The sequence below is a fragment of the Thamnophis elegans genome, chromosome 16 (assembly GCF_009769535.1).
Source record: "Thamnophis elegans isolate rThaEle1 chromosome 16, rThaEle1.pri, whole genome shotgun sequence".
Taxonomy (NCBI): domain Eukaryota; kingdom Metazoa; phylum Chordata; class Lepidosauria; order Squamata; family Colubridae; genus Thamnophis; species Thamnophis elegans.
In genome coordinates, this window is record NC_045556.1 from 1717452 (window position 1) to 1732022 (window position 14571).

Sequence of the window (14571 nt, forward strand, 5' to 3'; positions counted from 1 at the left end):
GCCTTCCATCCTTCCGAGGTGGGTGAAATGAGGACCCGGATTGTTGTTGGGGGCGATATGCTGACTCTGTAAACCGCTTAGAGAGGGCTGAAAGCCCTGTGAAGCGGTATATAAGTCTAACTATTGCTATTGCTATTAGTCCTGATTCCTGCTGTTTTCCCCAGATGTTAGGCCAGGGTTTTAGGAAACCCAATTTATCAATGTTTGTTTTTATGAAGAGCCTCAATTATCATTTTTTTATTCCATTGAATTATTTTTAATGGGTTATGTTTTTTCCTTATTTCTATGGATTTTCTACGGATTTTTTGTCACCCAGAGTTATGTATTTAAGATGGGTGGGTATGTACATTTTCTAAAGAAACAAACAAACATTGTTTCTAGGATCAGAATAGTTGTGATATTATCCAAATAATGGAATGGTAATCCAGCAATGGATTTATAGGTAGACACCTCTGAATCATATCTTAAAATGAAATTAAAGAAGTCTTTAATTGTCTTTTTAGCTTTTGTTTCTTCTACCAAGTTTCCAGGCCTCATTGAGAGTGACACCTTCCCCTTGCTGATTTTTGTTTTTGTTTTTAAAAGCCTCTTGGGCTAAATGAAGGCGAAATTTAAAGAGTTGTCAACTTAAAGAAGATTAAAGGGTCCAGTAGCTTTGCAAGCCATTATCGGTGAGAATAACTAGGAGTCTCATTAGTATTTGCTGTTAAGAATCTCAGCTTATTTCCCCCTTTTTAATCACATTTATGGTGATAAATCAATATTGCCTTAAATGGCACCGCTTGATTTAATATGAAGATTCTGCACCAAGCTCAATGGGGCCGTGTCCCCATCCGTGAGAGTTTTGAAACCGTAATTGAATGTGAAGCTTACCTAAGCTTACAATGATGCTATTCCCTGTAGTCATAATTGTTTTGTCACCTTTTTTTTGATCTTCACTCCTTTCTAATGCATGAACAGGGGGTGTGTATTAATTTTATGGAGACATATGGTGACTGAGACAAGATGCAGCAGAAAGTCACGTTTTTCTCTGCTCAAGAGATCCCTTATGATGTTCTCCAAACTGTAGAACGGTGTCTCTCCAACCTCCATCATTTTGATGTGCTTCCTATTTTCTGGGGAAGGAAGGGCATGACTAATCTTTCAGCGGCAGCCAACTTCTTTTTCTCTGTTGGGTGTGTTGAGTAGGAGATCCTCAATTTGAACTTCATTCAAAGATGGCTGGCCATTTTGTATGGAAGCGTCTTTACTGTTTTAAGTTACTGCGTGGGTGAAACCTCTTAGAAACATCTAAATAAGGTCTCTGAGGAGAGTAGAAACTTCACTTAAGGCTTTGGGGGCCCCTAGACGTATATAATTTGTTTTAGGTTAAGCCATTCAAGTGTAGAATTTTTCTCCTCATTACTGCTTGGATTCCTTCACAACGTGTCTCACTATAGCAAAGATGGATCGTCCTACAAATGTTTGACAATCTCACCTGTTCTTGTTATTGATTTAGATTAGATTTAGATTTATTTTATTTGTATGCCGCCCTTTTCTGGGAGGGACTCAGGGCGGCGAACAATTCAAGGGGGGAAAGGGAACATAGAACACAATACAAGTAATTAAAAATAACCAAGAGTCACGCAGCCACACAGGTCGAGAGGGGAGGGGAACTCATCAACCCCAGGCCTGCCGGCACAGCCAGGTTTTGACGGCTTTCCGGAAGGCCTGGAGAGAGGTGAGGGTCCGGATCTCCGCGGGGAGTTCATTCCAAAGGGCCGGAGCTGCCACAGAGAAGGCCCTCCCCCGGGTAGTAGCCAGATGACATTGGCTGGTAGATGGAACCTGGAGGAGGCCAACCCTGTGTGATCTGACGGGTCTTTGGGAGGTAATTGGCAGCAGGCGGTCTCTCAAGTACCCAAGTATTGGAGTAAGTCATGAAACCTGGTTATGACTATTGCAACCCACCACCCTGGATAAATTGAAACCCTTTGTTTTAGCACCGCCTGGTACTGTTGTTGCTTTCGTTTTGGGCAATTCTTAATTGTAATTCTTATTTCCATTTCACTCTTTCCGCAGCCAGAGCAAAGACATGACTGCCGTTTAAGATGTCCACCATGGCAAGCAGGAAATGCCAAAGCACCACGGCGACCATGCTGGATCACCGGACAAGAGCCTGCCCTTCTTCTCCCCATGGCCAAGCAGCTGAAAAGGCCAAAAGTCCTTTGCCTGGGGAAGACTATGTGGAGAAGGTGATGGACGCGATCTCAGTTGGTCCAGGTGGCTTCCCCCCAGTCGACTCTGAGCATATCGACAACAGCGCAGATGGGGACTCTAGTTCAGATTATGTCAACAACACTTCGGAAGAGGAGGATTACGATGAAGGACTTCCAGAGGAAGAGGAAGGAATCACCTACTATATCCGATATTGTCCGGAGGATGACAGCTACCTGGAAGGGATGGACTGCAACGGGGAAGAATATGTCCCCCAAGAAGAGCATCACGTAGAGACGGACGAGTGCCAGGAAGCTATTGAGGAGGGAGAATGGGTGGAGACCAAGATTCAGCACCAGGATAACGTGGCCGAAGCGGTGGGCTACCACGAAGGCTGCATCCAGATTTTGGAAAGCGAGGTGGCCTGCCTAGAAATCCAGGATCAAGACGAGAGCCTCCAGTATTGCCATCCCAGTGAAGGGGGTTACTACTCCCCGGAAGCCAACGGCAACTCCCGCCGGATGTCCCCTTACCGTGGCAGGAGCGAAGAGGGGGATCTGGAAGAACAGGAGGAAGACATCGACCAGATTGTGGCGGAGATCAAGATGAGCATGAGTATGAACAGCATTAACAGCGCATCGGAAATGAGCCCGGAACACGATGGGACTGAGAACGTGCCCAATGACTATGCAGAGACGTGTCCCAAGGGAGAGTCCGGCCATGCGGCCAACCGGCATCTGGGGCGGCCCAAATCCTTGAACATCCCTCCGGCCTCCAAGCAACTCGGAGATGCCCCGAGAGGCTTCAAAACCAAGTCCAAGACTCCGGAGGACAGGCAGAGCTGGCCACAAGAACAGGTGAGTCGGAGGTCCTCCTTCTGTGCCGAGGGGGTTCAGGCCTCCTGGTAGCATAACACAGGCAGTGCCAGGTGTGCCTCATTCAAAATCCAAGAAAGAACAACCGCCAAGGAGCCGAGGTGGCACAGCGGTTAGGGTGCCAGTACTGCAGGCCACTTCAGCTGACTGTTATCTGCAGTTCAGCGGTTCTAATCTCACCGGCTCAAGGTTGACTCAGCCTTCCATCCTTCCGAGGTGGGTGAAATGAGGACCCAGACTGTGGGGGCGATATGCTGACTCTGTAAACCGCTTAGAGAGGTCTGAAAGCCCTATGAAGCGGTATATAAGTCTAACTGCTATTGCTATATAGGGATTCATAAGAAGTTTCTTTCACAGCCTTAATAAAAGCTATAAATTAATTATATAATTATAAATATTATAAGATTATTTTTAAAAAGAGAGAGAGAGAGAGAGAGAGAGAGAGAGAGAGAGAGAGAGACTTCTGAGGTGGCACAGTGGTTAAAGTGCAGTTCTGCAGGCCACTTCCGCTGACTGCAGTTCTGCAGTTCGGCTGTTCAAATCTCACCGGCTCAAGGTTGACTCAGCCTTCCATCCTTCCGAGGTGGGTGAAATGAGGACCCGGATTGTTGTTGGGGGCGATATGCTGACTCTGTAAACCGCTTAGAGAGGGCTGAAAGCCCTATGAAGCGGTATAAAAGTCGAACTGCTATTGCTATTGCTATTTTATTAGAGAAAAAGGTACTTTTACTGGACATGAAATGAAAACAGTGAAAGTGAGGCAAGATCTGAAGCAAAAAAGCGTGAACTTGTGCATATCAAACGTTTATCCAAATCCCTCCCCCCCAGTTACCCCAACCCAATGTCCAATCTCCAGCTCCCAAAGGTGTCATGTGGGGCGCATCTTTGAACGGCCACATTCAGTTGGTATGCAGAGACGGTTGGCCTTGACCAAACCCAAACACGAGCCATCAGCATGCACAGAATATGGTAAGAACAAAACTCCCCCTGCAATATTTCCTCCAGCACTTATTCCCCCCCCAAAAAAATACCAGGAGCCCCCACCCTCCCCGTTACTATGGCAGCCAATAGCAAGCAGGCAAAGTAGAGGCTGACAAATAGCCCTTACAGCCATCCATTTAGTGACCATTCGGAGTTGCAACGGCACTGAGAAAGGTGATTTATGACCATTGCAATTCTGTGATCAAAATCCGGGCCCTAGGCAAATCAAATCAAATTTATTACAGTCAAAGACCAGAGACCAGAACAAATCAAAACACCCCAGGAATTTATCCAGTTAAAAATTCTAGAATAAAATAATGAGCAAGAGATAAAATCTATATTAAAATCGTAATTTGGCATCCAGTCCCAAGGGTGAAATTCAGCAGGTTCCGACTGGTTCTGCAGAACCGGTAGCGGAGATTTTGAACCGGCAAATACCACCACTGGCTGGCCCCGCCCCCATCTATTCTCTGCCTCCCGAGTCCCAGATGATCGGGAGGAAATGGGGATTTTGCAGTATCCTTCCCCTGCCACACCCACCAAGCCACACTCACAGAACTGGTAGTAAAAAAAAAAAAAGAATTTCACCACTGATCCAATCTGTCAGTTGCATGGCCTAACTATATGAAGGTATCAATCCTTAAAAGTTATTAAATACTAAAAATGCAAAAGACCAGTAATGCAAAAGCATTTGCCACATTAGGTGTGCAAAATAGCTACAGTAGATTAATCACAACGAATTTCCAACGAATTCCCTGGCAAGTGGCACATAGTTATAAAGTCACATTGTGTGGTGGAAGCCCCATTGGGATGGAGGAAGGTTTATTTTTTATTATTTTATTATTTTTATTTCTTCTGTCTCATGCTTTTAGGTCCTGTAAGCCGCCTTGAGTCACCCTGCAGGCAGCAATATCAATTTTCTAAATAAATAAAATTGTTCTGGCATCATTGATCACTGTTGGTGACCTTCACAGGTTGGCTTCTGCAAAGCAAAGTCAGTGGGGGAGAAAGCCAGTTTCACTTAATGACCGCAGCGATTTGCTTAAAAACCATGGCCTTAAGAAAGGTCTTAAACAGAGCAAAACTCATACAACAACGGCCTTGTTTAGCAATGGAAATAATTAGGGACTCACTTATTGTCCTAAGTCAAGGACCAACCTGCTCCCTCTGCGAGGGTCTTTCTACCTTCTTTTCATGTGTTAGAAAAAAATGTCCTTCTGGAAAAGAGAGGCGGGGTTGTTAATCTACCTTTTAACTGCTGTCAATCTTCTAGATCTCCCGGGAATATAAATGTTATAATCAATCAGAAGGCTGCCCTTAAGGAACTTACAAATGTTCCCTTTGAAGGTCTTTTTAAAAAAAATTGGACTGAGCGCCAAAGAATGGAGGCCTTTGAAGTCTGGTGCTGGAGAAGACTCCTGCATTGAGTCCCTTGGACTGCAAGGCCATCCAATCGGTCAGTCCTAGAGGAGATCAACCCCGACTGCTCTTTAGAAGGCCAGATCCTGAAGAGGAAACTCAAAGACTTTGGCCATCTAATGAGAAGGAGGAAGGACTCAATGCAGAAGAGCCTCTTGCTGGGAAGGATGGAGCACCTTCCCGGAACTGCTGAAAGGAGTGTATTGCAGACTGGAGATAGATGAGGTTGTATCTTCCCCCCTCCCCTCTGTTGAGAGAGGGCTGTTCAGTTTTGACATCGATGGCTTTTCTTTCAAACTAGCCTTCATCTATGTCTAAAATGTGGACTTTTCTGTTTTCAAAAGAGTGGGCTTTGTCTTTTAAGCGCAGAGGGACTGCTGGATCCAATTGGGCTTGTTCTCCTATGTTCACCCATGTAATGGAAGTCCTTCTGGGTCCTCAAACATTCAGGAAAATGGAGCCAGCTTCCCCGCTCCCCGTTAGAAAAAAAAAGGATGCTCAGAATTTTGCCATCCATTTTTGCATGTGCAGCTGTTGGGGAACATCTGTAGTCAGTTTATTAGGATTGCGGTTATGGAACATTTATTTCGAAGGCAGTCGTATTGAGTTGAGCAGCTCCCGCTCCCAAGGAAGATGTCCGCATTCCGGGCGATCTGAGCTGAGCTGAGCTGGGCCTGATGAAATCTGCGCCCTCCAATTCTCATTTTATTTATCCATGGGAAGCCAGGCTGAATTTCCCCTAATGATTATTAAGGCTGTAATTGCATTTGGATGTCTTTTGTCTGCGCTTGAGACGCTGCTCAGCGGAGGTGGAATTTCCACTCTGTACATCATTGGGACTCATCATGAATTCCTGGGATGCAGGAGAATGGATAGGCTGCAAGAAGGAATTAAGGGGAGGGAGGGGGAAGGTAGGTGGTGGTCTGTGCTGGGGAAAACCTGCAGCCTTCTTTGGTGACTTCCCATCACTTCATCTGCAGCGAGGAAGTTTATTCCCCAGAATGTTGAGTCCAAGTTCTTTCTAAGGTGAACTTCAAGGATGGCAAAATGATGGAGTAGCTCTAAGAGTCTTCTCTCAGCTCCTTGGTGTTTCTCCTTCTCCTCCTCTTCTGTCTCCTTCTCCTCCCCCCTCCCCTTCTTTCTTCCTCCTCCTCCTTTCTCCTCCCCCTCTTCTTCTGTCTTCTTCTCCTTCTCTTCCTCCTCCTCCCCCTCTTCTTCCATCTCCTTCTCCTCTTTTATCTCCTCCTCCTCCTCCTCTTCCATCTTCTCCTTCTCCTCTTCTGTCTCCGTCTCCTCCTCCCCTCCTCTTCTTTCTTCCTCCTCCTCCTTTCTCCTCCTCCTCTTCTGTCTTCTTCTCCTTCTCTTCCTTCTCCTCCACCTCCTCTTCCATCTCCTTCTCCTCCTTCTCTTCTATCTCCTCCTCCCCCTCCCCCTCGTCTTCTTTCTTCCTCTCCTCCTCCTTCCTTCTCCTTCCTCTTCTGTCTTCTTCTTCTTCTCTTCCTCCTCCCCTTCTGTCTCCTCCTCCTCCTCCTCCTCCTCGTCCATCTCCTTCTCCTTTTCCATCTCCTCCTCCTCCTCCTCCTTCTTCACATTACGGTGCAAAGTGCTATCTAGGGAGGAATTACCAGCAATTATTTTGATATGTAGACCACCATGCTTTAAATACATGTTTTTGCCCCAGAAAAAGGAAGCTTCACCATCTCTAAAATAGCTCTACAAAGAAATTAATTGAAAAAGGATAACAAGGAAACCGAAAGGAGCCTTCGGAAAATGGAAGGTGTTGCCCAGTTTCCAAATAGAGCATTGGGGGGGGGGCTGTCCCAAGAGAGTTAACAGCCTGAATGCATAATATTTTGTTGGAAATAGCAAATCATCGCTTGATGACATTCCGTATACAGAGCAAACAGAGGGGAGGGGAGCAAGGGAAAAAATTGCCCTATTTTTTAAAAGCAAAGAGAGAAGAACTCGGTTTGAAATTGCACCTATTAATCAGCCTTGGTTTTACAATAATGTGTGACATGTTGAGTTTCCCATGGGTAGATTGGAGAATCGGGTACGTTTGTCATCTTGTTATATATCCATTAATTAATTAATTACAATTATGCCAAGTTTGGTAGCAGCTGATATGATGTATTTGTTCTTTCTCTGTCCGTCTTATCTGTTTTGAGGACATCGGTGGCTTGGATCACAGATAGGGTGAAGCCATTCTTTATTGAACCACAATTTATTGAGTAAGCCATAAATGGCTGGGCTTATGCAACACATTAAGTTGAACCCAGTTAATGCCAGCGTTATCTCAAAGTCATCTGTTAACACTCCAGATTTAGGGGTGTGTGTGTGTGTGGATCCATGGATCTGCAGGTTGTAAAATTCCAATTGGGGGGAAAATGGTGATTTCATATAGAATCCAAGTTTCTAAACTTGGTCTATAAAGGCACACCAAATGAATTATAACCCAGCCTGCCATGGCTGGTAAAGAAAGGGAGAAACTCGGCTGTTGGGCACCCCAAGGCCAATATATCTGCTGTCACTCCATCCTGTAAATAATTCCCTCCTTCTGCAGTCAACCTGCCTCTTTGATCTAATGCTCCCCTGCTCTCAAAGTAATCTGCGGTTGCCAGGCAGTGCGGTAGACGTCTTCTGCATATGACCTCTGTTGCATGGGGAGTTTTTCCCGTGCATGCTGGTACATGTTGCACTTACAACCGAGCGGGGGGCTTAGATTTTTATTTTATTTTACTCCCAAGCGAGGATAAACATGATCAAGGAACTGGAGGAAAGTGTGTCAGGATTCCGCCTCTCTGCCTTGGCGGAAAGCGTGTGGCTTTCAATTAATGCAAATCTTTTAAGACCTAGATGTTCTGCATAAATTTACCCCCTCCCTACCTTCGGGTGAGAAGGATGCTGCTTGGAAATCCTTCTCAGGATCGTTCTACAGAAATGGACTTTCACTGGGGAGATCTGCTCCTTCAGTTTTGTGCTGAGGGGATCCTCAGAGGAAGGAGATTTCAGGACCCTGGACAGAGCAAGAGGTTGATTGGGTTCTACTTAAGGCCTGCCAAGGATTGGTGCCCCCTTGTTATCTCAACAGGCAGTCCTTGACTTATAGCAATAGCACATAGACTTATATACCTTTTCACAGTGCTTTTGCAGCCCTCTCTAAGTGGTTTACAGAATCCACCTCTTGCCCCCAACAATCTGGGTTCTAATTTTACCCACCTTGGAAGGATGGAAGGCTGAATCATCCTTGAGTGGGTCAGAATCAAACTCCATATTGTGGGCAGAGTTGGTCTTCAATACTGCATTCTAACCACTGGGAAGGAAGGAAGGAATAGAACTTAGACTTATATCCCGCTTCACAGTGCTTTTACAGCCCTCTCTAAGCAGTTTGCAGAGGCAGCCTCTTGCCCCCCAACAATATGGGTCCTCATTTTACCCACCTCGGAAGGACAGAAGGCTGAGTCAAACTTGAACCAGTCAAGATTGAATTTCTGGCAGTGAGCAGAGTTAGCCTATAATGCTGCATTCTAAAGGAAGGAAGGAAGGAAGGAAGGAAGGAAGGAAGGAAGGAAGGAAGGAAGGAAGGAAGGAATAGAACTTAGACATATACCACTTCACAGTGCTTTTACAGCCCTCTCTAAGCAGTTTGCAGAGGCAGCCTCTTGCCCCCCAACAATATGGGTCCTCATTTTACCCACCTCGGAAGGACAGAAGGCTGAGTCAAACTTGAGCCTGTTGAGATTCAATCTGCTAAATTGCAGGCAGCCGGCAGGCAGCAGAAATAGCCTGCAGTACTGCACTCTAACCACTGCGCCACCACGGTTCTTATAGCCATTGTTTAGTGACCAAAGTTACAACAATGCTGACAACAGTGACTTATGACTGGTTTGGCACTTAATGGCCAATGCATTCACATGATCCAAATGCACAACGGCTCATTTATGATGTGATTGTCCGACCATATCATAAATGTGATCCATTTGCAACCTTCCGAGATGCTTCCAACAAGCAGTGTCAATGGGGGAAGCTGGGTTCCTTTAACGACCAACGGGCGGGGGAAGGATTGTCAGTCAGGCAAGGATCATTTAACAACAGGGACAGACATTCTTGTCCTGATTGTGGTTGTAAATTGAGGATTAGCTGGGGTCCATCAGAGATGGCAATTGTTCTGGGGCACTGCTGGATATGTTCACACAACTCTGGTTGAAAATCCTCCTTCACACGAGAGGCATGGATGGAGGAAACAACTCCTCGCCTTATAGACAATTGGACGACTCGGGTGGGGAAGACCTCCGTGGATCGTGCCCGGCAAAAGTAACTCCTTGGTGTATCTCTCCTTGACCCACACTTTAATTTGCTCCTTCCCAAATAGAGTGCGGGTTGTGTCCCTCTGAACTGCTCCAGCATCCATTCGACAAATCCACAGGGAAATATGGAATTCAGAACTAGTGGAAACGGCCATCTATCCAAGCGCTTGATGGAAACTTAAATCTTCCTTGTGCTGCCCAACCAGTCAATGCATAAATCAGTTCTTATTTCCACAGCAGGAGCAATAAAACTCACAGACGAGAGGCAGTGATAAATGATGTTAGCATTGATTCCCTTCCTCCTACATTATTGATCACCATGCTCTCTCTCTCTCTCCCTCTCTCTCTCTCTTTCTCTCTCTCTCCCTCTCTTTCTCTCTCCCCCTCCCCTTTGTAGGTATGCAACGGCTTAGAACAACCTAGGAAGCAACAGCGTTGTGATCTCAATGGGCCCATCGACAACAATAATATGCCGGAGGCAAGTCCTGGAATATAAGTAGATCTCTCTTTTTCCTCCTCTCTGTTTTGTGCTGTTCTGAAGCTGCAAAATATTGTTGGTCCACCTGCACCTGTGTTTGTGTGTGTAGATGTAGGATGTACCACTCGCGGGGGTGGGGTGGGGGCGCAGTGGGACCTAAATTGATCAAAACAGAAGTGTAATGTTATCTGTTAATAACAAATAGATAGAGAGGCAGAGAAACAAAGAGAGAGAGGGGGGAGGGGAGGGGAAGAGAGAGGGAGAGAGATACAGAGACAGAAAAATAAAGAGAGAGAGAGGGAGGGAGGGAGGGGAGAGGGAGGGAGGAGAGAGGGGAAGGAGGGAGAGAGATACAGAGACAGAGAAACAGAGAAAGAGAAAGGGAGGAGGGGCAGGGGGAGGAAGAGCACAGAGGGAGAGGGAGGGAGGGAGAGACAGAGACAAAGACAGAAAAACAAAGAGACTAAGAGAGAAAGGAAGGGGAGAGGGAGGGAGAGGGGGAGGGAGGGGGAGGAGGAAGAGAAAGAGGGAGGGAGATACACAGAGAGAGACACAGAGAGAGAGAGAGAGAGAAAGAGGGAGAGGGAGGCAGGGAGGGAAAGGGAGAGAGAGAGAAACAGCTTCATTGTCTGGCATGATATTAAGATTCAAAATGATCAATCCCTCTTTTATCAATTTTATCCCCTCACAGACCAAGAAGGTACCGTCTTTCCCAAGCTTTGTGGATGGTAAGGACCCTCCTGATTGTAATGTTTATGCCTCTAAGAATCCCACCCCTGCGAAAGAGATTCCCTTGGGATTTAGAAAGTTCTCAATAGCCCTGATTCTGTAACCGAAAGAGTTCCCTTCTTGGTCCTAAAACCTAGCTCTTAATGCAACTGTACATCAAAGAAACGGGCTTTTTCAGAACTCTCCCACTGTGAGGGGGTTGAGACCAAGGCTCCGTATCCCCTCCCCATCCAGGGTGCTTAAATATTACTTTAATAACCGGCGCAGGCATGTGGCCTAATGAAATTTAAATGTATCCCTCTGATGGATCTTTGCTGGGAATCTGGGGGCTTGTGGCATGCTTCGCTTCACTCATGCCTCATTTGCAATGCTAGAGGATTTATCTCTCATGTTAAAGTTGGCTGAAGGAAACGCTCTCATCACCCCCCCTCCTTCTCTGCAAGAAGATAAATGGACGTAATTGTGGAAAGGGCTGCCTGGATTGGAAGGAGGCCCCAGTGAGAGTAAGAGAGGCTGATTCCTGGGTAGAAATGTGGGGGGGGGGTTTTTGCAACATTGGCTGAAAAGGCCCCGTGTCAACTCCTAAAGTTGCCATAGTGAGAGAAGTGGGGAGCGCATTCCATGCATACTTTGGGCTAAAGTCGGATCTCAGATGACTGCAGCAGGCTCGGGAGGGGTGCACCTCATTGGAGAATGTGATTTATGACACAGACTGAGGGGAGGGGAGGAAGAGGGGTAAGGTTCAGCTGTAACTCAAACAAAGCTTAGATCTGACTGCGAAAAGTCGGCCTTGCCTAATGGTGATCCTAATAAATGGCTAGTTTTAGTATTGAAACTTGGCTCGATACTCATGAATCAATTAGGGCATTTTTAGGAAGCCTGATACCCTGGATTCTTTGGATGATGCTCGTACTTCACAACACGGAGGCTTAGAAGCTCTTGATGTAGCCACCTGTTTCCATTGTGGTAGAGATGGATGAAGGTCTCCCCTGATGCTGGGACACAGCTTGGCCAGAATCAGTAAATGTCTTCTAGAACTCCCCCCCCCTTTGATCTTCCACGCTGTGCAGAAAGAGGGTGGGTCTCCCAATCCGTTGAGCCAAAAGACTTACAAGACTCGCCCAAATAGTTTGGCAAAGATTCCCCACTTTTTGCTTCATCGGTTCCAGTGGTTGGGGTGGGAAGAATGGTTTTTGGTTTTCCAAGTCCTTTAAGAAGGCTTGCTTCTCTTTGCCTCTACCTCGGGAGCTTGTGATCTTCAGAGATCTTTGATTGCCTCCATCCTTGTTGCTTTGGTCAACAAGGACTTCTAGGGGGTGCCATCTTGGGAGTGGGAGCTGTATTTCTCCCAAACGGCTCGGTTGAGCCTCTCCTCAGATCTCATTTTAGCCCCAGGCTGAGATAACGTTCCTTCGTTCAAGCTTTCTCCTCAGCACGAAGGTGGCCTAGAAATATTCCTAAATGAGGGGGGGGGGGGAAACCAAGACTTTGAGCGTCCTCACCACTCCTTCACTCTGCGGTGCACTCCAGGGTTTGACATCTATAAATGCACCCAACCAACCAGCAAATAAGCGAGCTCAGGATGAGACCTACCAACCTCCCTAGCAACTGATCTGCTTGGATAGCATCAGCCAAAGCTTGGCCTGCCTCTCCTTTTCTCCGAGATACAGAGCCTCGATTCTTGAGAATGTCTCCTGCTTACTGCTTTCCCATTGACCCTGGTCTCTCAAGCTGCCCAGTCCTGCTGTTTGCCAGGCGGTCAGTGCCAGGCGATGCTCTCCTGCAAAGGTTCTTTTAGAAAACTAGGAAACCCAAGTCCAACAGAGGTGAATTCTGCTCCTTTTTTTCTAATCTTCTTATTAAAAATGTTTCATTTTCATTTTCATTTCATACAGTCACATATATACTGTGCATAACCGGGGCCATATAACATTGAACAATAAACACAGCCATCCTTGTCAACAATGCTCCCCAAAATACAAGCCCAATATACCACTTCAACCCTCCATACACCCTTTCTTTCACCCCCCTCCAACTTTCCTTTCTCCCCTCCAACATTCCCTCTACTCCTACTTCCCTTCCCCCTCTATCACTCCTCTCTCCCAATACACTCCCTCCCTTCCTTCTCACCCTCCCTCCGATCCTCTCTCCCACCCTCTCTACCCCTCTTTCTTCTTTCCCTCTACTTCTTCCTTCCGTGTATTTCTACTATCTATCAATATATTCAGCTTCCTACTTTTACACTAGAATTAAAAACACAACAGTATACAAGTGCAATCATGTTACTTTAAAATCTAGCACATACTATATTTCCTCTTTTTCTAATTTTGACATGCTTAAAATTAACAGGAACAATAACCAGCTAAGCAACGGGGGAATTTCCCGCGCTGTTACTTCTCCTTGGGGGAAAGCATGTGCCTCGCATAGGAACAAGCCCTGAGCTTGTTGTGAGTTTAAGAGAGGGGAAAATATGTACTTTCAGGAACCCATTCGCACAGCCAGCTGGAATCGGTCTCTTCATTTACCATGTCTCTTCCCCTGTGGCTTTATTTTATTTTTCTCCTTATGAGGACAGTGTTTGGCTGCTCCTGCAGCATGCCTCCCTGTGTCTACGGTTGCATTGTTGAAGGGAAGAAATTTCCTTGCCTTGTCACAGTCTTAGATTGAGGGATGATGGCAAGATCTGCCAGTGTGGAAAAAAACATAAAATAAAAATCAAGCTCCAAGCCATCCCAAGATTGCACGTTCTCCATTTCATGACTGTCTCAAGGATCTCTTCTTAATTGAGGCTCGGGGTCTTACAGCCACAGATTTAATGGAAATAAGCAAGAACAAAACTTGAGTAAGATGAAACTTGATAATTTGTGCTATTTTTTTGCAATGATAATTTTAATAAACAAAAAAAAAGGTGATGTGGTATTTATTATCCAGAACAAAGGTACAAAATGTCCATGAATTAATTATTATTAATTCATTAATGTCTATTAAGAGAAGAGGGTATAGGATTTGTAGCCATTAGCAATAGCAGCTAGATTTATATACCACTTCATAGTGTTTTCCAGCCCTCTCTAAGCGGCTTACAGAGTCACCATATTTGCTGCCAACAATCTGGGTCCTTGTTTTATTGACTTCAGAAAGATGGAAGGCTGAGTCAACCTTGAGCCTGTCAGGATCGAACTCCTGGCAGTGAGTTTGCCTGCAATGCTGCACTCTAACCACTGCGCCACCAAGACTCCCTTGTAGCTCATTCTTCCTCTTTGGATGCTTCTGCTTCAGACGTAATGGCCTCTTCTCTGTTTTTAGTTCCAGGTCCTTGCGAGCCCGAGGACCTCATTGATGGCATCATCTTCGCAGCAAATTACTTGGGTTCTACCCAGTTGCTCTCCGAACGCAACCCATCCAAAAACATCCGGATGATGCAAGCCCAGGAGGCCGTCAGCCGTGTCAAGGTAGGGTGGGAAGGACCAACAGCCTTTGATGATTGTGCTTTCCCTCTTCGGTAAGTGTAGTAGGGATCCCCTTGCTGCAGACAATCAATGCAGACAATAGCTTTCCAAGGACTTTGGCATCACCATCAAGACGAGGT

General features: G+C 46.0%; 1 protein-coding gene across 2 annotated transcripts in view; it reads left to right on the plus strand.

Annotated features, from left to right (window-relative positions):
• The first annotated feature begins 2099 nt into the window (after window positions 1–2099).
• Window positions 2100–14571, plus strand: part of APBA2 (amyloid beta precursor protein binding family A member 2) — a 30646-nt gene continuing 18174 nt past the window's right edge. For both annotated transcript variants that reach the window (XM_032233423.1, XM_032233424.1), the window contains exons 1-4: window positions 2100–3053; window positions 10176–10256; window positions 10948–10984; window positions 14289–14434. In XM_032233423.1, coding sequence (XP_032089314.1) covers window positions 2100–3053; window positions 10176–10256; window positions 10948–10984; window positions 14289–14434 — 1218 coding nt within the window. The remainder of the gene's footprint in view (window positions 3054–10175; window positions 10257–10947; window positions 10985–14288; window positions 14435–14571) is intronic.